At 40.9% G+C, this 26158-nt stretch overlaps 1 protein-coding gene across 1 annotated transcript in view; it reads right to left on the reverse strand.

Annotated features, from left to right (window-relative positions):
• HERC2 (HECT and RLD domain containing E3 ubiquitin protein ligase 2) overlaps positions 1–26158 on the reverse strand; it is a 201604-nt gene that overhangs the window by 36321 nt on the left and 139125 nt on the right. Inside the window, exons 65-78 of the mRNA XM_084623550.1 lie at positions 25176–25401; positions 24116–24287; positions 23074–23260; positions 21812–21952; positions 14842–15033; positions 7995–8148; positions 7120–7227; positions 3859–3990; positions 3374–3532; positions 3170–3288; positions 2610–2735; positions 2198–2353; positions 1887–2002; positions 1559–1757 (exon numbers count right to left, since the gene is read on the reverse strand). Of these exons, the coding sequence (XP_084479676.1) occupies positions 1559–1757; positions 1887–2002; positions 2198–2353; positions 2610–2735; positions 3170–3288; positions 3374–3532; positions 3859–3990; positions 7120–7227; positions 7995–8148; positions 14842–15033; positions 21812–21952; positions 23074–23260; positions 24116–24287; positions 25176–25401 (2187 nt within the window). The remainder of the gene's footprint in view (positions 1–1558; positions 1758–1886; positions 2003–2197; positions 2354–2609; positions 2736–3169; positions 3289–3373; positions 3533–3858; positions 3991–7119; positions 7228–7994; positions 8149–14841; positions 15034–21811; positions 21953–23073; positions 23261–24115; positions 24288–25175; positions 25402–26158) is intronic.

Consider the following 26158-nt stretch of genomic DNA (forward strand, 5'->3'; position numbering starts at 1 on the left):
GGTAGTGATCAATGGCTCCATGTCTAGTTGGCAGCCGGTATCAAGTGGAGTGCCCCAAGGGTCGGTCCTTGGGACAGTTCTGTTCAATATCTTCATTAATGATCTGGAGGATGGTGTGGATTGCACCCTCAGCAAGTTTGCAGATGACACGAAACTGGGAGGAGTGGTAGATACGCTGGAGGGGAGGGATAGGATACAGAGGGCCCTAGACAAATTAGAGGATTGGGCCAAAAGAATTCTGATGAGGTTCAACAAGGACAAGTGCAGAGTCCTGCACTTAAGACGGAAGAATCCCATGCACCACTACAGACTAGGGACCGAATAGCTAGACAGTAGTTCTGCAGAAAAGGACCTAGGGGTTACAGTGGACGAGAAGCTGGATGTGAGTCAACAGTGTGCCCTTGTTGCCAAGAAGGCCAACGGCATTTTGGGATGTATAAGTAGGGGCATTGCCAGCAGATAGAGGGACGTGATCGTTCCACTCTATTCGACATTGGTGAGGCCATCTGGAGTACTGTGTCCAGGTTTGGGCCCCACACTACAAGAAGGATGTGGAAAAATTGGAAAACGTCCAGCGGAGGGCAACAAAAATGATTAGGGGACTGGAACACATGACTTATGAGGAGAGGCTGAGGGGAACTGGGATTGTTTAGTCTGCGGAAGAGAAGAATGAGGGGGGATCTGATAGCTGTTTTCAACTACCTGAAAGGGGGTTCCAAAGAGGAGGGATCTAGACTGTTCTCAATGGTAGCAGATGACAGAACGAGGAGTAATGGTCTCAAGTTGCAGTGGGGGATATTTAGGTTGGATATTAGGAAAAACTGTTTCACTAGGAGGGTGGTGAAACACTGGAATGCGTTACCTAGGGAGGTGGCGGAATCTCCTTCCTTAGAAGTTTTTAAGGTCAGGCTTGACAAAGCCCTGGCGGGGATGATTTAGTTGGGGATTGGTCCTGCTCTGAGCAGGAGGTTGGACTAGATGACCTCCTGAGGTCCTTTCCAACCCTGATATTCTATGATTCTATGACTGGCACAGTGTGATATTGAATGTCTGCGGGGTACTATCATACAATGAAGTATTAAGCCCACAGTTTCAACCTTAACTTTCAATTTCCTTGTTTTTGATTACATCACACAAATTAGATAGAATTAGATAGAAGAAAGGTTTAAATTCCTTTCCCCCATTAAGTTAAACTCTTGATCAACAGTTCTACAAACATGAAGCACATCAGCATTCCCATCAAGCAGAGTAGCCATTCAAAATAATGTTAATCATTTGTTGAGAAGCAGATGTCTGTGTTAAGGTCAGCACAGCCCTCTAAGCTTAGAGCTGGTAATATCTTCTGTACAGTGCAAAATGTTTCTTTAGTACAGTAGACAATTTTATTATACTAGGTGACTAGTTCACCCTGCCTGGCAGCTGCGTGGGGGCTTGTTTTGGTTTTGTTTAAATAAAAGTTTTGTAAACTTTCCATTGAGTCAACCAATCCCACTCACTCTGGCAGGCTGACGTTTGCCAGGGAAGTCTAACTTGAAGCATTATTTATTGTAACCCTTACCTTCCCATCAGCAGTCACAGCAAACAGAGTCTGTTCACCACCAATTAATTGCACAGGTCTAAGTGTGGCAAGGGCTTCACATGGAGTTGGAACTTTCACCTTTGCCCCTTCAATACCTCCAAGCTGTCCTCTATGATTATGACCCCAACCATAAATAGTTCCACTACCTCCAGCTGAAAGGGTCCAGTCATCTGGTCTCCTGCAGTTAATTCAAAGGAAAAGTGTGGAAGATTAAAAATGGAAGCTGTGATATGCTCAGCTTTTCATTCTAACACTCAATTTTGAAATGTCACAAGACCAGAACATTACAGCAGATTAACATAATAACCTGTTCATCCACTGCACAAGCTGTTCATCTTGCTCTCTCTTAAAGGCATCATGGCTCTCATGGAGAACATCCATATTCTCATTATCTGCCATTAATTCTCGGATTTTCTTTGCCACCTGCAATGTTATATTGGATTAGAAACCATTACTTAAAATACCGGTTACTCTTACTTAACACTTGGCATAAGTGTGTTTAAATCTCACCTATTTTCCTCCTCAGATTTAAGTATATTGTTAATACAGAGCTTCGTAATTAATTTTTTAGCACACCCACATGTTCTGCTACCCTTTATGAAAATACTTCTGCAGTACCTCATCAAGGAAAAGGCGAGGCAATGAAGTTCTCTTATCAAGAGCAACTGCAACCCTGGAGGCCATACAGTATCTTCTGAACCAAGCCCATTTGTGCGTCTCTGCACAGCAAGGAAGAGTGTCCAATTCTAGATCACAAGCAAGCGCCACGAGCACCTGCAAAAACAAAAACAAAAAAAGTTCTGAAGCTATCTTGCATTTTGGGTGCAACAGAGGTGTGATTTAGTTCAGTGACACTAAGCTCCAGTTGAAAATAAGCATGAATTCAGTGGACCCTTTACTAGATGCTCCTGATGTAGGATGTGGCAGTTTTCTGAAAGTGTCATTTTACTTTGTTTACCATACATGCTTGCCAACATAAAATTCCAACAGACCCATGCTACTTAATTATCCAATATTAGTATCTTGTTACCTTAAAGAAAGGGCTGTGAAGCAACTGCTTGCCACCTCTCACAATAGGGTCTTCATAGTCAAACTGCCGCTGCAAAGCTTCTGGAAGGCCTTTAACCAACGCAGCTAAAGCGCTGCCTGTGAAACTCTGGAAAAAAAACAACAAAAGGCAAAGTGAATATAGACACTTAATATACAACGTTAGAAAAGGGAAATTCTTACAGTAGTTGTGATGCAAAATTAATTGCAATTTGATAACCAATGTGGAACATGAGCTCCACCCAGCTGCTAACAGGCATGTGTCCGTATCACAAACGCCACCCTTCCTGGTAATTCCAGATGCAAAGAAGTAAACAGTAGAGAATATGAACTAATCTTCTGTCCCTAAGTGAAGGCCCTCCAGAATACATTTGAAGCTAACAGGCAGGCTGGTGTGGGGAGGGCTGCCCACCTGTACTTTCCCTGTCTGTAACTAACTACAGATTTCAGTTATCAGAGTTGTATCTGGCACCCTTCATGAGTATTACATTAATTTGAACATTTAACAAATTAGAGCAAGACGTTACTACTGATAATTCTTACCATAGTTCGTGTTTCGCCATCATTATCCCCTAGAATCCGGTTTATGTTAATAGATTGGCCAAACTCTGTTGTTAGCAGCTTCCGTAGCCTCTGCAAGGCCCACATTCTGTGTCCAGCAGCTAAAATGGCAAAAAGAAAACTTAAATTGCTTATACTATAACTTTTACATCTAATCAACAGACTTCATTTTAAATTTGCACCTACCTAGGGCACTCAATTGAGCACATGCTGCAAGTGATGCTGCTAGGCGAGGAACTATACTCCTATTGGAAGCAAAATTCAAGCGGAAATCCAGCAAACATGTTACCAAATCCATCGATGGACAAGAAAGAATGCAGCGATCGGAAAGGAGGTCTTTAGGCCCTGTGAAAAAAAACTGTTAGCTTTTTTAGTCACTTAGTTATCATGAGAATCTTAGTAAGTGGCCTGAGATCTAACACTTTTAGCACTCACTATAAAACCAGTATTTCTAATCCAGGTAGTCATCTTTCTAAGGAGAGCATACTAAAACTGTATCTTCACTTATTTATGTATCTTGTTACTTTGTTGATGTATTCTCTTTTCTAAATAAACATGTATAAGTGGACAATGCAACCTTTGCTTATGAATATCTGAATCATGCAATAAATATAATTGTGAGAAGCAGGTCTGTAAATCCTCTCTCTCCTCCTACCATATATATGACTTACCTGCAGCTGGCATGATAGGATAAACAGTGAATCGCCATCCCCATCCATTCACAGAGCCATCACTGATAAACTTCCACTTTAATTCGTCTCCCGGAATTCGCAATTCACTAGACCAATCGGACCACTCACGACCTGTTACAGTGGGATAGTACATACACACATTTTCATCTATACTGATTAATGATTATTTCAGGCAAAGATAAAGTATCATATAACTACTAGATGTAAGTTGCTGTAAGTATTAGATGAATGTTTCTAGAAAAAAAAAGATCTGTAAATGAAGCACATTAATGGGTTTTAGCTATTTTACATGCACAAGACAAGATGCGATTTCGTGACAACACAACTTTGTTCCTGCTTGAAAAGCTCAATTTAAATTGCCATCTAAGAGATGCCTTCAGTTGTTTTAATACCAAAGTCAGTAAAAATTTCTGAAAGTCCACTTTCCTGTTGAAAAAATAAAAAGTTGGCAAAATGCAATCCATAACAATATACAAAATGAATTCACTATTTAGAATCTTTTCCTACTCTCACAGTTCAGGGCAACTGCACCTGTATTTCCCACCAGTGGTCCAGCACCCATTCTGAGGCTTCCAGATCCCCAGCGGTTGTCTTTCTAGATGGAGACCTACAACTCATTCCCTTCTAATCAGGTATTTCCAGGATGCACACTTCTCTGTCTTCACGGGGTTATTGCCAGCAGAGAGAGGCTTGTTCTCTCTGCAGAGACTGATAATAGTTATAAAGTACCACACAGTCCTTTTTATATAAGCCTATTTTATTCCTAAGACAAAAGTTCTACAGAGAAAACATTTAAAACAACAAGAGAACCTACACAATGCTAATAAGCTTACCAGAAATCACCCCACTTCTAACATGAAGTGCTCCTGCCAAAGCCCAACATCCCACCCAAGGGGTTCTCTTTGTGGTGACAAGCTCATCACAGATTCAGCTCAGAACAAGTATATTCATAAACATGTTTAGTCCACCCTTTATACAGTTCAGGGGACTCTGACCTGGAGTTTCCAGAGGCAGGTAATTAGTACACAAAGGATCTCTCCTCCCAGTGCAAGGCTTCAAAAGGTTGGCTTCAGAGGAAAGAATTTGCTTTTCCCTCACCCCCACGTACTTCCTTTGAAACCTACTTCAAATGTATTGTACCAAAAAGCCCTCTGACATTCCTAATACCTTCCAGAGATTGCATTAAATCTGGTCTTCCTGCTAAAGAAGTTCCACATAACTCACAATAGTACAAAAACATTTACATTTTAATACAATGAATTCCAAAGATATTTACCATAATTCAATAAAATTGAACTCAACTAAATGAGATTTGTTCACAATATTGCATATCTGTGTCAACCACCATTAAGCAACTTAAATATAGTACTAAAACAATCATTATAAAACTTGTGTGCAAATTGGTATGAGATCCAATGTGAAGGCATGCCTTCCTGCTCCCTACATTTACGCAGACACATGTCCCAGTTTGAATAACCTGGGTTTAGGGAGATGGTGGAGATCAGAAGGCCCACGCCATTACACAGATTCAAACTGCCCCATAAAATGGACTTCTCGTCTTGGAGGAAGGGTCAGCAGAAATGGTAGCCATCATGATCCATAGCTTGCCCATACTTTAAATGTCACACTTGATGAGAGTGAGAAAGGAAAATACCACATGGATGAGTAAACGAAAGAAGAAAACTGACAGATACTGGATATATGATTTGATCCAAGGAAAGGGGGAGGGGAAATGAAAGAAGGAGGAGGAGAAGAAAGAGCAAGTGATAGAATTTAAAAACTCTCCAGCCTGTGCCCAGATTTTATTTAAAGCACTTGAGACCAGAAAGATTTGCCTTTAATGCAGTAAAACCCATATTTCCAGAATGTTAAAATTCTTACAAAGAAAAAAAAACCCTAGCACTCCTGTTATATAAATACTGTTTCACATTATGTTTAGATTCATTAAAAATAAATAGCTTGGTTATACAGAAAATTGTACACAACACATACTATGGCATAAATGCCAATGGCATTTTGGGATGTATAAGTAGGGGCATAGCGAGCAGATCAAGGGACGTGATCGTTCCCCTCTATTCGACATTGGTGAGGCCTCATCTGGAGTACTGTGTCCAGTTTTGGGCCCCGCACTTCAAGAAGGATGTGGATAAATTGGAGAGAGTCCAGCGAAGGGCAACAAAAATGATTAGGGGACTGGAACACATGAGTTATGAGGAGAGGCTGAGGGAGCTGGGATTGTTTAGCCTGCAGAAGAGAATGAGGGGGGATTTGATAGCTGCTTTCAACTACCTGAAAGGGGGTTCTAAAGAGGATGGCTCTAGACTGTTCTCAATGGTAGCAGATGACAGAACGAGGAGTAATGGTCTCAAGTTGCAGTGGGGGAGGTTTAGATTGGATATTAGGAAAAACTTTTTCACTATGAGGGTGGTGAAACACTGGAATGCGTTACCTAGGGAGGTGGTAGAATCTCCTTCCTTAGAGGTTTTTAAGGTCAGGCTTGACAAAGCCCTGGCTGGGATGATTTAACTGGGAATTGGTCCTGCTTCGAGCAGGGGGTTGGACTAGATGACCTTCTGGGGTCTCTTCCAACCTTGATATTCTATGATTCTATGAACCATTTGGGGATGTAACAGTAAAATGAGCATTTACATTTGATCTTAAGGCACAGGCAGGGAAACATATTTTACAAATCACAACAGAATTACCAAGCGACAAATTAAAAAGTAAAACAAATTAAAGAGTAGGTTTCAATCCTGCCCCAAAACAATTACCCACATGCTGCCAGCTTACACTGGTCTTTATACATAGAGGTTAGAATGTTAAAACAGATTTTAAATGTGGAGTCTATCAAAAATAATTTAGGCTGCAGATTAAAATTGAAATTCTTCTATAAAATACACGACTATTTACACTTTAGAAATTACTTTGCATATATGCACAAATATTAAAAGTTGCTTTTGTTAAATAATTACCAGAATCTACATGCGTTTTAGTAATGGTTATGCATGATTCAGAAATAATTTGATGTATTGAGACAACTGCTTAAATTTTTTAAATTTTGTTAATTAAAAAACACTGTAAATCAATATTTGATATGTATTTTTCTAGCCTATTCTCCACCTAAAATAAACCTATACAATTTGCAATACAATAAGAGTATATTTCATCCAACATTCAACAATAAGCTAAGCTAAGCACTTAAGGAAAAATAAAGCAAATATAACATTTGATTCTCATCACCTGATCGGACTGAAACTATCCTGTTGACGCCATCCATTATGGTCAGAGGGTCATGGCGCCGCTCTGTAGAACACTGGCGATCAAATTCTACTCTGAGTCCCTCGGCACCTGACAAGTAACAAAGCACTTTATATAATTAAACAATAAGTAAAATGGGGAAAATGTAAGCTTTTAAAAGTCCAATGATTTTAAACATTGTTTGGATTGTTCTATGATGATCAAGCTAGAACATAGCTATTTTCTACTAAGATAATTATTTGCCTATAATTGCCTTGAAAGTATTACACAGTGTAGACCCACACACCACTCATGAATTTGGGCCAACTGTACATGACAATGTTCAAAACACTCCAAACCTTACGTGATCTGTTAAAGCATGTCAGAGCAAAGCATACCTGCAAGCTGAGGCAAAATGGCTAACAGCATCAGAAGTCTAACTTTTGGACAGTATTAAATCAATTCAATATGAAACCACAATGCACAGAGAAAAATTATAGTCTAATAGTTAAGACCAAGGACAAAGAAATTAGTTTATTTCTGGCCCTGATAAAAATTTACTATGTGATTATGGGCAAGCTGTTCCCAATGTCCTAATGAAACAACAATTAGAAGTGATCTACAGCTGCAGAGCAGCAGTGTACCAAATCCAGTACTGCCCAGAGAACCTGAATGCACGAAGAATACATTTAACAGGTTCAAGAAAGGTTATTTATTATAACAGGTATGTAAAACTACCCAATTTACTTGAACATTTTAGTGAAGATTCAAAATGAATTGTCGTAAACTGAATCTAAGTGTCTGTTCCTCCAAATGTGCATAATGTTAAGTAACTGGATAATTTCTCCTCTCATATAAATCTTATCAGTATTCCCTACCTGGTATTTTTACAGTGCCACTAGTTGAAGTATCATCTGTATATGGATGGCTACTTTCCACCACCACCGGCTGCGAAGAAAGACGACCACTTTGCGAGTCTGTAGCCACATCTTCTAACTCTGTAACACACAGCTCCAACAACATGTCAGCAACCTAAAAAAATACATCTCAACTGATTATACATGTCTTCATAAAGAAACCAATTCAGTCTTCTAGAAAAAACTGATAATGAGAGTAAGCCCTGATCCCCATCTTATCCACTACATTGGTGTCTTATCCACTACATTCCAATATTCCAACTGAAAAGGTATGAATAAATGAAATAAGCCTCTCTTTCAGTTATTACAGCAATGCAACAAGAAGTAAATATCACGTTAAACGTAAAATAGGCAAGAAAAATAAGTTTAAAATGCCCATTCAACAAACAAATGAAAACATCAAACTTAAGTGTTAAGATAACTGAATGCTAAAATATGCTAATACAAGCGGTTCTCAACCGGGGGGTCCACAAGCCCTTTCAAGGGGGCTGCGGGGCCCTGCAGCTGAAACCCAGAGCCTGATCCCTGGCGCTCCCTGCAGGGCTGACGCCAGGAGGTGGGAAGTCAGAAGCAGACAGAGCAGCACAGCTGCTGCTCTGGATCGTGACATGGAACAGGCAGATGCAGCACTCCCTTAACTCCTGCTGCTGCTGTTGCCCGGGGCTGAAGTTGCCCCCTCAGCTCCCACCCCCCTTTACTCCCACAGAGGCAGCCAGTAAGAGCCACCCAGGTGGGGGGACCCAGCTCCATGGCTGGCATAGCCCTCCGGGAACCAGGACTGCAGGGGAGCTCTCCCGGCACACAGTCCCTACGCTACCCCTCTCCCTACACCCTGAGCTACCCTCCATGCTTGCACACAGCCACTAGCTATCCACTCCCTACACCCTGAGCTATGCTCCTGCCCGCACAGAGCTGGCTCAAATCCTGCTGGCCTCTGCAACCCCCCTCAAAATAGATTCATAGATACTAAGGTCAGAAGGGACCATTATGATCATTTAGTCTGACCTCCTGCACAATGGAGGCCACAGAATTTCACCCACCCACTCCTGCGAAAAACCTCACCTATGTCTGAGCTATTGAAGTCCTCAAATCATCCTTTAAAAACTTCAAGGTGCAGGGAATCCTCCAGCAAATGACCCATACCCCATGCTACAGAGGAAGGTGAAAAACCTCCAGGGCCTCTTCCAATCTGCCCTGGAGGAAAATTCCTTCCCGACCCCAAATATGGTGATCAGCTAAACCCTGAGCATATAGGCAAGATTCACCAGCCAGATACTACAGAAAATTCTTTCCTGGGTAACTCAGATCCCACCCCATCCCCCACTGGGTCCTGGAGTTTTTACATCATGTTGGGGGGGCCCCCCTCCGGAAAAAAAAGGTTGAGAACTCCTGCTAATACCACTTCAGCACTAAGATGTTAACTGACAAAATACAGGAACATAATGGGTTAAAGTTCTATAACCTTCCATCTGTGCCACAGTGAATTGGGTCTGACTATTTCACTACATGGCCACATAAAGGCATACAAAAATATGACAGCTCGGCAATATTTATTGCAAACACATGGGCCAGTATAAAAACAGAATTGTTTGAGTCACATTATTACAAACCATTCAACTATTCAAACTATCATTAACTCTATAAATGGTAACATTAATGATATTTGTACAAACTAGTTAACCCTACAATGAACAACTAATTCCATGTAGCTGATAACACTGAAAAGGTGAGAAAAGCAGCACAGAGGCAGACAACCAGGAAGACAGGGCAGGTGCAGAGGAGGGGATTTCTTTCAATGATCTCAGAGAACTGGGAGGACCAGGGAAGTAAAAGAGCACTTGTTATGGAGCTGGGAGCAAGAAAAGGAAGTAGAGAAAGACAGGAGCTGAGTTTCTTATGTTCTATTTGTGTCATCCACAATGAGATTTAATATTTCAGAACTATGTTTGATACTTTAAGACCCATGTAACTTAAGCTGATTCATCTCACCCAAGTATACAACCTTAGGAATGTCTGAATCCTTTGCAAAGTGGGTCGTATAGATGTCAGCTATGTCTTGAATATATTGGTAGTAAGTTACTATAGCTCTCTCTCTCTTCCCCTTTAGTCAGGAAGCAATCACTATTCCCCTACACATGACATCTAGGATTTTAGTAATCCCCTCTTCACTTATACCAGACATTAGTTCCTGAAAGGAACTAAAGGCAATGGGAGATCAATATCTACTTCCCAAAGCATGAACTATAGTCTAGTGGTTCTCAACCAGGGGTATGTGTACCTCTGGGGGTACACAGAGGTCTTCCAGGGAGTACATCATCTAGATATTTGCCTTGTTTTACAATAGGCTACACAAAAAGCACTACTGAAGTCAATACAAACTAAATTTTCATACGGACAGAGGCTGGTTTTTACTACTCTATAGACTATACACTGAACTGTGAGTACTATATTTCTATTCCAAATTATTTTTATAACTTTATGGTAAAAATGAGAAAGAAAACAATTTTTCAGTAATAACGTGCTGTGACACTTATGTATTTTTATTTCTGATTTTGAAAGCAAGTAGTTTTTAAAGTGAGGTGAAACTTGGGGGTACATAAGACAAATCAGATTCCTAAAATGGGTACAGTAGTCTGGAAAGGTTGAGAGCCACTGGTCTAAGAAACCTCAAAAACCACAGAATAAGGAATAAGACGTGTAAACGAAGTTTTCAGACAATCAATTATTACTCACTCAGAAAAGGGCCACCCATGATCCACATGTAGCTAGAGCTTCCCATCTCACTGTCTATCTACAGAGAATCCCAGGAGTTGGCAAACAAAGATTAACACCTTGCTTTTACTGTGTAGAGTGAAAAGAAAAGGAGTACTTGTGGCACCTTAGAGACTAACCAGTTTATTTGAGCATAAGCTTTCGTGAGCTACAGCTCACTTCATCCGATGAAGTGAGCTGTAGCTCACGAAAGCTTATGTTCAAATAAACTGGTTAGTCTCTAAGGTGCCACAAGTACTCCTTTTCTTTTTGCGAATACAGACTAACACGGCTGTTACTCTGAAACCTGTGTAGAGTGAGTTAAGCATTAGAGATGGTGGCAGCTATGAATTGTTTAAGGAACAGTTTGCTGAGAGACCCAGAAAACTAATTGTTCTAGAGATCAAACTTCCTGATACCCAAATAAAATCAAACCAACTAGTTTCATCCCGAATAAGAAACTGCACATTTGTCTGCTTCATGAATCAAAGGCACCATCCCTCTCCATATGTGGATAACCCATCTTGTTTCTTCGAATAAATGTTTCTTGTTCATTTCTAAATTCTGAAGGCTGTGAAATACTTATATATAAAATAAAATAAATATGAACTACATCCAATAAAAGAAGAGCAACTATAAAGGACTGTTGAACTCTAGAAAGGATATGAATCATATAGCACACGGAAAGGATTCTAAATATAAGCACCTATCCAATGCGTAATTTTGAAATAATAAAAGAAATGGCTGAAGGAGGGGGAACTACAAATAGTAGTGGTTAATAGAGAAGTATAATCCTTGAAATAAATTAAACAAAAAACCTCTGACTCTGAAAGAGGATGAACATATGTTATACCCTGACATTTATTTGTTACTGACAGAAGAAGCAGAGAAACAGAGAGCCAATGTGGCAAGTAAGCAACAACAACAAAAAATAGTGGCCACCTTCCAACAAACCCCAAAAGAGTACAGAAACTTAGACATTGCGTGGGACTCCACAAAAGCAGAATCAAAATCTAGAAGTGTTATCACACTCTTGAACTGGCTCTCTCCAATCCCAAGGTTCACAAGACTGAGAAGAAGTCATGAAGTTTCACTTCTCTTGGTGTTTTTTAATATAAATAACTGAAAGCTATTTTGAGTTCACACTCCTTCTACCGAGAACTCAAGCAACCCTATTTTGGATTTTAACTAAGCGATGCCATATATCTGCTTCTACTTTGTAAATCCAAGTACATTTGCCTAAGAGAACCTCAAACTATAACTTTATGCAATTGTATTGATGTTTTAAACTAAACAGAACGAACAGGAAAAAACATGTTCATAAGCGCCTTAAAATAAGCACATTCTTCCTGCCAAATTAAGTGTAAAAATGTAATAAGAAAAGCCAAAAATGAGTTTGAAAAACAGCTAGCCAAAAACTCAAAAGGTAATAACAAAATGTTTTTTAAGTACATCAGAAGCAGGAACCATGCTGAACAACCAGTGGGACCCCTGGAAGATCGAGATACAAAAGGAGCACTTAAAGATGATGAAGTCATTGCAGAGAAACTAAATGAATTCTTTGCTTCAGTCTTCACAGCTGAGGATGTTAGGGAGATTCCCAAACCTGAGCCGCCTTTTGTAGGTGACAAATCTGAGGAACTGTCTCAGACTGAGGTGTCACTAGAGGAAGTTTTGGAATTGAGAAACTTAACAGTAACAAGTCACCGGGACCAGATGGCATTCACCCAAGAGTTCTGAAACAACTCAAATGTGAAATTGCGGCACTATTAACTATGCTTTGTAACCTGTCCTTTAAATCAGCTTCTGTACCCAATGACTGGAAGATAGCTAATGTAATGCCAATATTTAAGAAGGGCTCTAGAGGGGATCCCAGCAATTATGAACTGGTAAATGTAACGTCAGTACCGGGCAAATTAGCTGAAACAATAGTAAAGAATAAAATGGTCAGACACATAGAAGAACATAAATTGTTGGGCAAAAGTCAACATGGTTTCTGTAAAGGGAAATCATGTCTTACTAATCTATTAGAGTTCTTTGAAGGGGTCAACGAATATGTGGACAAGGGGGATCCAGTGGACATAGTGTATTTAGATTTCCAGAAAGCCTTTGACAAGGTCCCTCACCAAAGGCTCTTACGTAAATTAAGTTGTCATGGGATAAGAGGAAAGATCCTGTCATTGATTGAGAACTGGTTAAAAGACAGAGAACAAAAGGTAGGAATAAATGGTAAATTTTCAGAATGGAGAGAGTAACTAGTGGTGTTCCCCAACTGTCAGTCCGATGACCAATCCTATTCAATTTATTCATAAATGACCTGGAGAAAGGGGTAAACAGTGAGGTGGCAAAGTTTGCAGATGATACTAAACTGTTCAAGATAGGTAAGACCAAAGCAGACTGTGAAGAACTTCAAAAAGATCTCACAAAACTAAGTGATTGGGCAACAAAATGGCAAATGAAATTTCATGTGGATAAATGTAAAGCAATGCACATTGGAAAAAATAACCCCAATTATACATACAATACGATGGGGGCTAATTTTGCGAAAACTAATCAGAAAGAGATCTTGGAGTCACCACGGATAGTTCTCTGAAGACTCCATGCAGTCTGCAGCAGCAGTCAAAAAAAACAAACGGAATGTTAGGAATCATTAAAAAAGGATAGAGAGTAAGACGGAGAATATCTTATTGCCCTTATATAAATTCATGGTATGTCCACATTTTAAATACTGCGTACAGATGTGGTTTCCTCATCTCAAAAAATATATACTGGTGAGAAAAGGTTCAGAGAAGGGCAACTAAAATGATTAGGGGTTTGGAACAGGTCCTGTAAGCGGAGAGATTAAAGTGGCCAGGACTTTTCAGCTTGGAAAAGAGGAGACTAAGGGGGGATATGATAGAGGTATATAAAATCATGAGTGGTGTGGAGAAAGTGAACAAGGAAAAGTTATTTACTTGTTCCCATAATTTAAGAACTAGGGGCCACCAAATGAAATTAATGGGCAGCAGGTTTAAAATAAATAAAAGGAAGTTCCTCTTCACACAGCGCAGTCAACCTGTGGAACTCCTTTCCTGAGGAGGTTGTGAAGGCTAGGACTATAACAGGGTTTAAAAGAGAACTGGATAAATTCACGGAGGTTAAGTCCATTAATGGCTATTAGACAGGATGGGTAAGGAATGGTGTCCCTAGCCTCTGTTCGTCAGAGGGTGGAGATGGACGGCAGGAGAGAGGTTCGCTGTTAGGTTCACTTCCTCTGGGGCACCTGCCATTGTCCATTGTCGGTAGACAGGATACTGGGCTGGATGGACCTTTGGTCTGACCCAATATGGCCATTCTTATGTTCTTACTAGAGAGAAATACTTAACTGTAACTCATTTACCGAATTGATAACTGATGGTTAAAAGTAAATGTAATAAGAAATTTTATTGATTTGTATTGTTCCTTAGTATAGCTACTGGGCCCCAACACTGGCCTATGTTAATTGCTTACAAAACTGCATGTGTGTTTTTTGTTCAGTACATGCCTGGAATGTTTGGTGTATCTAAACGAACTGTTGGTTATATACACCTACATGGTAGGTAGTGAATTAATAAACTTGTTGATTAAGAATAACCAAATGTCTGGCTTTGTAAACAACTCTCCAAGACAAATGTAGATCTGAAATGAACCCAGAGTCAAGTTAATAACCCAGTGCTTCCTGGACTCATTTAAAAAGGGGTTATCCTAACTCAATTCCATTCCAGTACTGGCTAGAATATTTATCAAATTGGCAAATCTAGTTTGTTATATTTCAGCTTTGAAATCTAACTGGTACCATGGGAAATTTATAATATTGACTCTCATTGATTTTTACAGCAAACAGCTATATTAATTTGGTATTCCAATAAAACGTATATGGACTCTTATATCAGTAGAAGATAATTATTATAGTTTTCATGTTTGTAAAAACCTATGTCTTCAGAACCTATATCTTCAACGACTAGGAGTCACCTCAATAGAATGAGAAAGAAGGGAGGATAGTTAAAATTCAGTAACAACAAAAATCACTTTGACTGACCTGTGGATATGCAGTGCCCATTCCAGACAGCACAGCGGAAAGAACATCCTTTCCCTTCTCACCAGCCCTGGTGGAGACAGCAAGCTTCAGCAGGTCAACCATGACTCGTGTGTCATCCGGTACTAAAAGACTAGTGAACTCATCTAAATGTTGGGGTTCAGGACCAGATACTTTACTTTGGCTTTCCACATCCTGAAAGAGAAATTGAAGAAACATATAATACATGATGATGGAAGAAAGATTTTATATAACAAACTGAGTTAACTTGCCTAAAAAACCCCAGCATGGTCACTAACCTGTTCTGTAACTTGTTCTTTGAGATATGTTGCACATGTCCATTCCGCTTCAGATGTGTGCACACCCTGTGCACTAGTGTTACAGACTTTCCCTTAGAGGTATCCTCATCAGGGCAGCCCATGCACCCCTGCTGCCTCCTACTGCTGCACAATGGCACAAAGGGTAGAGCCACCTTGATCCTCCTCACTTCCTTCTTACCACACAGATTTCAACAGTGAGGGGAAGGAGAGGGGGTCGTGGAATGGACATGTGCAACATCTCACAGAACAACAGTTACAGAACAAGTTAGTAACCAGTTTTTCCTTAAGTGATTGCATGTGTTCATTGTGTTTCAAGTCTCTCTCAAGCAGGTCAATCAGGAGGTGGGATCAGAGTCGAACTGAATAATCACAGAAGGACTAAATGTCCAAATCTCATATCTCCAGACTGTTGAGAGATGGCATTAGAATCAGAAGTATGTACTGATGACCAAGTTGCATCTCTACAAACATCCACTACAGGCACATGAGCTAGAAAGGCTGCAGAGGCCGAGATCTTGTTGAACATGCCAACATCCTGTTTGGGGAAGTTACATTGGTCATGTCAGGTTTCAGAGTAGCAGCCGTGTTAGTCTGTATTCGCAAAAAGAAAAGGAGTACTTGTGGCACCTCAGAGACTAACCAATTTATTTGAGCATAAGCTTTCGTGAGCTACAGCTTACTTCATCGGATGCATTGTGTCATAGCACAATCATATACAGGAGGAAATCCACAATAAGATTCTTTGAGATGAGACTGGAATGCCCTTCATCCTGCCTGCAACTGCCACAAACAGTTGTGAAGATGGCCTATGGTTTAGTCCTATCCAAGTAAAATGCTATTGATCACCTAACATCAAGTGTGTGGAGAATGAGGATCAGGGAAGAATGTTGGTAAGTATATTGCCTGACTGATATGGAAGTGAGAAACTACTCTGGTGAGAAATTTTGGATGAAGGTGAAGATATACCTTTTCCTTGTAGAAGATACCTGGTGGATTAGATACCAGGGCTCTCAATTCCCTCACTCTTCTTGCAGAGATAATTGCCACCAAAACTTACTTGAAAGATGAAGCAACGAACAGAGAGCAGGCAGTTCAAAGGGCAAGGTGGGGGTGTATAATAATGTTCAAATCCCCATAAGGGGACATACCACCTCCTTTCAGTCCTCTTAGCTGTGTGAGGCAGGGAAGATGGTTTTTGCCACAATACTTTAGTGGGCTCCCAAACAGCTTCATTTATGGGCAGCACCACTCAAGGCAGCCTCACAGATGCCAAAATGTCAACCAATCTACCTGAGCTCTCCTGAACTACTTCCATCTGTATTTCAGGGTGGAAGCCATTCTCTTAACGAGGTTCTCTTATAATCATCCAGAAAAGGTGAGAACGCACTAGACACTATCACCTCATCAAGCGATGAGGAGGAGCAACCCAAGGCTGGCTGAAATGGCACTTCTCCCAATTCCTCCAAAGTGAGATTCACTGAGGTAGACTCTTCAAGTTCCATGCTGAGCTCAGTACCAGGAGTGGCTTCTTGCTGATGCAAAGAGTGATCACAGTACCTACAGGAGCAGAAAGGGCGAGAAGAAGAGGAACTGGAGCTGGACGGAAATGCCCACTGGCTGCAATACAGTTGCTGATATGGCACTGGAGTCCAATTTTTTTCCTGACCAAGGCTCCCGACTGAACAACCAACATGGAGCCTCTACCGGACACCAGCAGTGAAAACCTCTCATAGCAGAGTGATGTTTTACGAGACACGGCTGTGACACAAAATCCAATTTCTGACTCAGACAACAAACCCAAGTCATTCAATGAGGGAGGTGCCGGGCTTCTCGGTGCTAGGGAGCAGTGATGGGAGTCTGGAGAGGATGGCACTGGAGAAATTATAGTCAGTCTGCTCCTCAGCTGCACCGCACAAAGGGGTATCAGAGCATTCGAAGGTGCCCATGGTACTGGGTGCTGAACTCTAGCAGTCAGCAAGTCCATTTGGGTGTCTGTTGGTATTGGATGAAGTGTTCCTTGAACCACCAGTACCAACAGACTCAGCTGATCACTTGCCACGACATAAGTCTCATGTGTTGATAGCAAAAAGAGAGAGCCTCTTGGTGCTGCTGATGAAAAAGACGGTGCTTCCTTATAGCCAATTTCAACAGCATCCGCACCTGAGTTAGCGACCCCACCGAAGGTTCTACCTGCCCCAAAAACAAAACTGCTTGGCACTACGCGCCCTCTACCCAGCTTCTCAGCTTGACTGCTCGACACTGGTGCTGGCGACCTCAATATCCAGGACAATGCCATTCCTCAGTGCAGTCTTCTAATGTTTCTTCTTCAGTACTGGAGAAGGAGATCAATGTCGGGACTCTGCCAGGCCAGGAGGAGCACTAGTAACCAAAGTCCCTGCAGATTTCACCCCTGTCCCTGATGTGTGCTTCTCTGAGGCACTTCAGAAACCTGGAGTGCAGGTCCCTGCTGGCATCAGCTTCATGCATGCATTGCAAGGTTTAAAGCAGTGGTCTCCAATCTTTTTAAGCACAAGATCACTTCTTCAATTTAAGGACAATGCAGGATCTACCCCACCCCTTCCTCGAGGCCCCACCCCTTCCCCAAAGCCCCGACCACTCCATCTCCCCCTCTCTCTGTTGCTCACTCTCCCCCACCCTCACTCACTTTCACCAGCCTGGGGAAGGGGGTTGGTAGGGGGTGCGGTCTCTGGGCTGGGGCTAAGGGGTTTGTAGTGTGGGAGAGGGCTTCAGGCTGAGCCTGAGGCAGCGGGTTGGGGTGCAGGAGGGGGTGAGAGGTGCAAGCTCTGGGAGGGGGCTCAGGGGTGGGGCAGGGGCTTGGGATGCTGGAGGAGGTTTGGGGTGCTGGCTCCGAGAGGGGGGTTGGGGTGCAGGCTCTTGCCGGGTGGCAGTTACCTCAGGTGGCTCCTGTTCAGCAGCGCGGCGGGGCTAAGGCAGGCTCCCTGACTGCCCCGGCACCATGCGGCTCCCGGAAGGGGCCAATGCGCCCCTGCAGCCCCTGGCCACAGTTCCCCGTTCCCAGCCAATGGGAACTGCAGGGGTGGCACCTGCAGAGATGGGCAGCACGTGGAGACTCCTGCCTCCCATTCCCCCAGGGCTGCACTGGGAGCAGCATGGGGCCAGAGCAGGCCAAGAACCTGCCTTAGCAGCAGCCCCACCACATAACTGGACTTTTAGTGGCCAGAGATCGCAATTGACTGGAAGAATGTCCAGGATCGACCGGTTGGTGACCACTGGTTTAAAGTCTGGGGACTGAGGCATGCCACAGCACTGGGCATCGATACCCAGAACCACTGGGAACCAAAATGTAAATTATATACACTAGTAAAAGAAAAAAATAAACCTACACTTCAGTAAGGTGACGCAACGAGTACCAACCATATACAACAGAAAGACTCAGAAAGAGGGAAACACTTATGGTAACAAGTTAGCACGCTCTGACAATCACCACAGGTGGTAAGAAGGAAAAGATGGGAATTGGTTCTACCCTTTGGAGCATCATGCAGCAGCACAACACAACAGAGTACACATGTGCCATCCCAATGGGTACAGCTGAGGGAAAAATCTCAAATGCTAGTGCACTGAGCAAGTTTACACCTGCAGGGGAAAGGGCATGTGCAAGCACTCCAAGAAGAAACAGAAGTTTAATACTGTGACCCTAAGAGCATCTCTATACCAGAAGACAAGGGACTCCTGGTATGCAGCAGTGAGTTTCAGCTGGCCCAATCAGCTCAGTGTACCCCAACTCTTATACCCCAACTGTTGTACCCCAACTGTTATAATCTAAAAGGTGTTGTATGTCTCTGAAAAATTAATAACTCACTGATCATTAATATTTGTGAATGAGGTATATACAGTCAATTCACAAAGGATTATACAGATGTGCTGTAATTATGACAAACATGTTTAATCTAGGCATGTCAGGGAGAGTTGATACACAGGTTCCCCCCAGAAAACAGAATGCAGTCCCACCTGCTTGAATGTGTCTCCCATGTAAATTGAGCAAGGTGTGACTGAAGACAGAAAAGCACATTTGCATGCCAGCCAAACAAAGCCATCAGGAGAGCAAGTGGGGAAAAAGCAATCACTTAATCTCAATGGGGGATGGAGACGGTACCCCAGGAAGCCTTCCTGCCTCATGAAGAAGCATCAATGAACTTTTAGAGAGATATTTTTCAGAGGCTTACTAAACTATAAAGAGAGGGGCAGAGAACCATTAATTTATCATTCACCTGAAGAGACAAAGAAAACCAGCACTTTGGACTGTGTGGGGATCCTAAGAACTAGTCAGCCATTGCTGGAAAAGGAAGACTGAGGACGAAACTACTTTGAACAAATACTGTAGCTTGTTAAGATAGGTTATAGTGACTAGGAAGCGCATTTTAACTTTTTTTTTGTAACCTTTTCTATCTTTATCCCTTATACTTGAACTCACTTAACAGCTCTCTCTTTTTCAGTCAACAAACTTGTTTTACTTTTTATCTAAACCAGTCCAGTGCTTTGGTTGAACTGAAGTGATTGTTAACTCCAGTCAAGATAACATGCTGCTGTTTCTTTAAACACTTTGGCTTTAAACACTCTTTAAAGGAGCAACAAACTTAACGGCTTCTGTTCCAGGAGAGGGCTGAACACTGCAGGGAGATTGTTTGGGGGAAATTCAGAACTGGTACGGAGTTGGGGTCACTCTATGAAAAGTAACTAGGCAATGGAAGCCAAGGTTTTAACCTGTACATTCATATGCTGGCTGCTGATGTCAGGGATGTAAGCCACAGCAACATAGTATTGAAGGCCCCAGAGTTATAGGGCAGGCAGTCTGGATTGAAGCCCAAAAGGTCAAATACATTGTCTTATTAGTATGCTTTTTCCCCCAATGAAGGAAGTGTTTCTCTGTCACCAGCATCTTGTAAATACAAAGAAAATCGCAGGATCATTAAACTGATAGATACAAGACTCGAAAAAAATCTAACACATATAATAAATGAGGCCCTACTTAATTCGCGATATTGTGGCTCCCGCAATATTAGGATTCCACTGCAATTTTGCCAGTGGGAGCCCCAGCAGCAACCCCCTACTCTCAGCCCCACACAGCCAACAGCGGAAAAATCACAGAAAAGTAATAATGGACCTTATTACTGCAAATAATAAGGTCCATTATTACTTTTCCGTGATTTTCCACGGCTTGTCTGCAACTCAGCCGCAATTTTTGGACAATCATCCCGGGATTCAAGTAGGGGATTAATAATAAACATCTATCAGCTGTATCCACACAGTTATGACTAGTAGGAAGTAGTGGTAGGTTAACAAGTGTTCAGCTCCTATTTTCTGAAAGCCCTAACTAATTAAAAGGTTGACAACTGACTGTCAAATCCTCAGAACAAAGTAGTAAGGGGGAAAATATCAACTATTTCTTGATTTTATGAACCAATGCTTATTAGCAAGGCTTAGGGGAGTTGCATATTTAGGGATCACTTCACAATACCATTTGGGGCATTTACCAAACAAACCTAAGCCATGCTGAAGTATACTATAAAAATTACTACCTACTTATGTAAACAATACTTTTACATGTATTAGACAGTAGGGCTGGCTGGAAAATAAATTTCATTTCAGAAAGAACATCAAGCTTTCAAAAATTTGTTTTCATTCCACATCAGAACTGAAATGAGACTTTTTGAATTTTAGGATGAAAAAAAAAAACATACAAGACTACCAACCCCAGAATAACCAGTAAACTCAGTGGTGGTTAGGGCACTCACCTAGGATATGAGATTCAATTCCCTGCCTAATTTGAAACTGAGACATAGGGCAGGTCTACACTACCACTTAAGTCGATCTAACTTAAGTCACTTAGGGATATGAAAAAGAAACCCCCCCCCGAGCGATGCAAGTTATAGTGACCTAAGAGCTGTCCACACCAATACTATGTTGGTGGGAGATGCTCTCCCACTGACATAGCTTCTGCCTTTCGTGGAGTTGGAGCAATTATGTCGATGGGAGAGTGCTCTCCTGTCGGCGTAGAGCATCTTCACTAGATGTGCTGCAGCTGCGCTGATGTAGTGCTTCTAGTGTAGACCTGCCCTTAGACCTGGGTCTCCCACATCCCAGGTGAGTGCCCTAAATCACCAGACGATTATTGATTATTCTGGGGTCAGGGTCCTTCTCTCCCCTTTTCCTCTAGGTCTCCCACATGAGTGATCTAACCACCAGGCTACTGGTTATTCTTGAGTTCCTCTCTCCCCTTCCAGAAATTCCATCCTGACCTTAAAATAAGATACTTTTTCATGAAACATTTCAACTTTGACAAAACAGCACTTTTAGATGGGAAAAATTTTCAAAAAATTTGTGACCAGCTCTACCTAGCACCATAAAAAATACATTTGTATTACACAAAGCTAACTACATACACAGGATTGTATTACATTCTCAACAAGAAACAGGACGTGTACTAAGCAGTGAATTCAGAAGTGACTGCAGAACCTGACTTTCCAATAAAACAGCTTGCATATGGCAGTTGCTGTAGCACCAGAAATCTATTTTTACTCTGATGACATAACCTGTCAAACACCAGAACAATTCAATTGCTTGATTGAGATACATAATGAAACCTATAATGTTAAAAATATTAGCATTATTACTTCCTTGGTTTTCGTCATGGTTTCTGCTATGATACTGGCAGCTCCAGGATCATCAGTGACTGGAATGAAAGGACGAGAAGAGGCAGCAGCAGCTGAGGGAGTTACAGCAGAGGGCGTCACTGCATCTTCTGAAGAAACAACCTAGTCAAAAAACAGCATAGTTAACCAGATGGCAGAGCAATAAGATATTGCATGCATTTAAACAAGCTTAACTAGACTTTTGAAAAAGAACTTTGAGGACAGTTTGTGCTCAGAAAAGAGATGCCTAAAAACAGCAGCATCTTATTCAAGAAATCCAGTCCCTGTATGAACCTTTATACTGCAGTGGTGCCTATTAGCAAACTAAGGGCTTTTCTTCACTATGGCACTAAGTCAATGTAAGTTACGCTGCTTCAGTTACATAAACTATGTAACTGAAGTCGACGTAACCTACACTGACTTACTGCAGTGTCTACACCATGCTATTTCAATGGGAGACGCTCTCCCATCGACTTAGCATTTCTTAACCAGACTCACTAAATCGACACGGCTGCATCAATCGCAGCTGCGCTGATTTAGCTTGTAGTGAAGACAAGCCATAAACCAGGGCCCCGTTGCACTAGGTGCTGTACAAACATGCAGTAAGACGACAATTCTTATCCCAAAGAGCTTACAACCTAAAAAACAAGACGTAACAGCTGGATGAGACAAACAAGTATGCCAGCATGGGGGAATGGAAAAGATGGATCCTTTTTAGTGTCAAAATTATTATTATTACTCCTTTTAACACTGAAGAACCCACACAATATGTTTTATCTGGCTTTCTTTTCAATACATCACACAATAGAAATAAAGTTACAATTATTTGTTACATCTGAAATAAGATTTAGACACTGACCATTTTCTTCATCTTGTCATTTGTTCTTTTTAAAATCCAGTTTAAAAATTTACCTCTAGTTCTTAAACTGTTTCAATACCCGATTAAGAGAATGCCAATATCTTTGAATCAGGTCTAAAACATGGTGAGAAATTACTTTATCATCCTTATGTTTTTTATCTGATTTACTGCACTCGAGACTTGTGAATTGATCAATTATAATCAGGTACAGCTGACAAATAACAGGTACTTCATGGCATTGATTCTAAAAGTTAGACAGATGCTGAAGTAAAGTTCTTACACGTTACTGTCAAATTAAACAAACAGTGTTATTGTTGATAGATGTTTCAGCACTCCAAAATTGTTGCTCTGATAGCAAAACTGATTCTGATTTTATTTATTTTACCTCTCCTCTCCTGTCTTGCCACGGATTTGGACTCAGTCTCTCTTCGACATCCACTGCTAGCACACATTCTTCCCCATTGGCAGGGCTCCCTGTAGAAGCAGCATCTGGTGGTGGGACCGGGGATGAAGAAGGACATTCCACTGGTGCAATCATACTTGCAGGCATCAGTGCTCCAACCACTGCATCCCTAAATCAAAAATGAACAAACTGTTGAGGACAGACCCACACTAGGACCACCAAATCCTCTCCTTGGAAGAAAAGTGTCCTGTTATTCAGCTGGACTAATACTAAAAGTGATGGTTTTCAATGATAGCAGTCTACAGGGTAGTTTACTTACATTCCATATGGGAGGACTCACACGTAGCTGAGATAGTTACAGATGCCTATAGAGTTTGTGGATTTTTAAGCCAAAGTTTTCCACAAGTTTCTTTTCAGACTCTTTACCACTAATATTTCTCCTGTCTTTACAAACAGAAACGAACAATTTCAAAAGGAGCCCTCTGCCCTCTGATACACATTCTCAGCTGCAAGGTATACAACAAGATTATTGTTGGGAGTTGAACTTTTGGATAGCTATCATTCTGTTCTTATTTCAATGATGCAGTCTCGCATGAAACTTAATATGAAGCTAAGCTAGTATTTTGTTGCAGAGATTTAGAGTTTCCTGTTCCACATAAGACAGTCTTGTCTCAACAAAAAGAAAAGGAGTACTTGTGGCACCTTAGAGACTAACCAATTTATTTGAGCATGAGCTTTCGTGTAGCTCACGAAAGCTCATGCTCAAATAAATTGGTTAGTCTCTAAGGTGCCACAAGTACTCCTTTTCTTTTTGCGAATACAGACTAACACGGCTGTTACTCTGAAACTTGTCTCAACAAGCTGATTTCAAGTGAATGCTAAAAGGAAATTGAAATGAAGTTAAAGCATACATCCTAGAGCCCTATTTTATACCCATTATTACCTGCTATAAGGGAGAAATTGTATGAAGTAGCTTACCATCTATGCTTCACCCTGTAAAATACAAGAATGTTGGCATGCCTACCTGGCATACATGATTTGTAATGCTGTCAATATATGAGATAATGCTTGCTGTTTGGCAAGGTTCCCATCTAGCGACAGAAGAATCTTAGCGAGGGAAGGGCGGTTAGGTTTGGAACTGTTTACACCACTGATTTTGTTACTGGCAGCAGAAGAATCTGCATCTGATGGGACACCTGGGAAAAAGAGTCAGACACGCTTTTAAAAAAAAAAGACTATAATGCATAATAACTGGTTTTGATACCTGCTTAATGATACTTTTGGAAAGGATTCTTAGCCTACAATTCCTGTAATTCTGATATGAAACCCAATACTAAACCTAGGTCAGCAACGACTCATGTAAAACAGGGTCTAAAACTTACTCATGAGAATGGAGACACCTCAACACCACTAGTTTCCTAGTGGCCTCTAAAACAAGCTTTACTTGGACAAAATATTAGCATATAACTTGAGTACTATTTATATATATTGTACATCTATGAAGCTCTGATATTGCTGCAGTTCTGTCCAGATAAAAGATAGCTAATGGATTAAAAGACATAGAAACAGCTAAAATATTCCGATAGTTTTACATAGAACATTTTTGTTTCTCAAGTCTGACTAAATCTTGGTTCTGATAAACTGGGAAGGTGCCATCATAGAATGCTGCCTCCCTCTTTAATGGTGGTCACTTGTCTTAGAAATCAATAGGTAAGATAACATTTGCATCAACAAGAATTATTTGTAAGAGGCATATGATACAGAGATTTATTATGATGCTAGCATCCAGAAGTCCCAATGCATTTTGGACTTTGACAAACAGTTTAAGACATTTAAAAGTTCAAACTAACACTAATTTTTGTATGACTCCTCAGCTTCAGGACATACAATGTTTTAGCTTCCCAAGTCTTGTTCTCTTCTCACTTCCTCCATTTTCAGCAAATCAGTATGTTTAAATGGCTTTCATCCTGCACAGACACCTCTTCCCTCACACCGGCCTGTCCATCTATACACATTTACAACCCCGCCCAATCTACAAATATTGTTTAAAAATGTTAAGGAAATAAACATAAGCTTTGTATTACCTAGATAAGAAGCGCCTAAAGGGTCTCTAGCAGTCTGGAAGAGTACTGGCTCATGAACAGATGGTGTAGCTACATCCACTGTTGTCCACGCTACACTGTGGGAAGATCCACAAGCAACCCGTGTAATTTTCTGGCCTTCTAAACCCTGTACAAGAGTGGGTTTTCTATTGACTGTAGTAGTTCCGTTGCCTTGTTGTCCATGATCATTGTCACCCCAAGCATAAACCTGTCAGACAGTTCTATGTTACTTTGTTTCACTGAGTCTTTCATACAGTTATTTGCAAAATTACTATAAGTCATTTAGAGAGAAGAAGATTCTATGTTACTAATTTAAGATATTTCCAGAGTACCTACCACCTTCACATTTAACAGTTGATACTTTCAGGTTACATATGTTACTACAGCACATATGAGCTTCATTCTGTGAGCAGATTCATGTACCATTTCATAATTCTGGGTGTACATGAAGTTAATGGGATTACTTGCACGTGGATTTTACTGGGGCTCAGCATAACTATGATATTTATGCTATCACCCAATATTGAGCAGAAATATGTCCTGTCACAACATCATAGATGCTTCTGCATCTTAGGAAGTGAAGAGCAGCAGGTTGTCTCTGAAACATCCAATGATACGATAAATAACAAGGAATAAAAATGCAAAAGCTATATTAAGGTAACAATTAAGATTTAATAAATATATGAAGACAAGAAAAATTTAAGTGACCATCACATTAATATTTGTGCAGTGCTTTGAGAAGTAAAACAATATATAATAAAGAATATTTATTCCATTCAGTAAGTATGTAGCCAATGATTTTAGTTTATTATCCATTTATTGTGTGATGATCAACATGTTATATCTTATATATATTCATTGTATGTTAACTAGAGTTAATTTGTAGGATTATAGAAGTATAAGACTGATCAGTATTTAGAGGAATCATGTATTAGATATAAGTAAGACAAGCTGAAACGGAAGAA

The sequence above is a fragment of the Lepidochelys olivacea genome, assembly GCF_965140295.1.
Source record: "Lepidochelys olivacea isolate rLepOli2 genome assembly, chromosome: 1".
NCBI lineage: Eukaryota > Metazoa > Chordata > Testudines > Cheloniidae > Lepidochelys > Lepidochelys olivacea.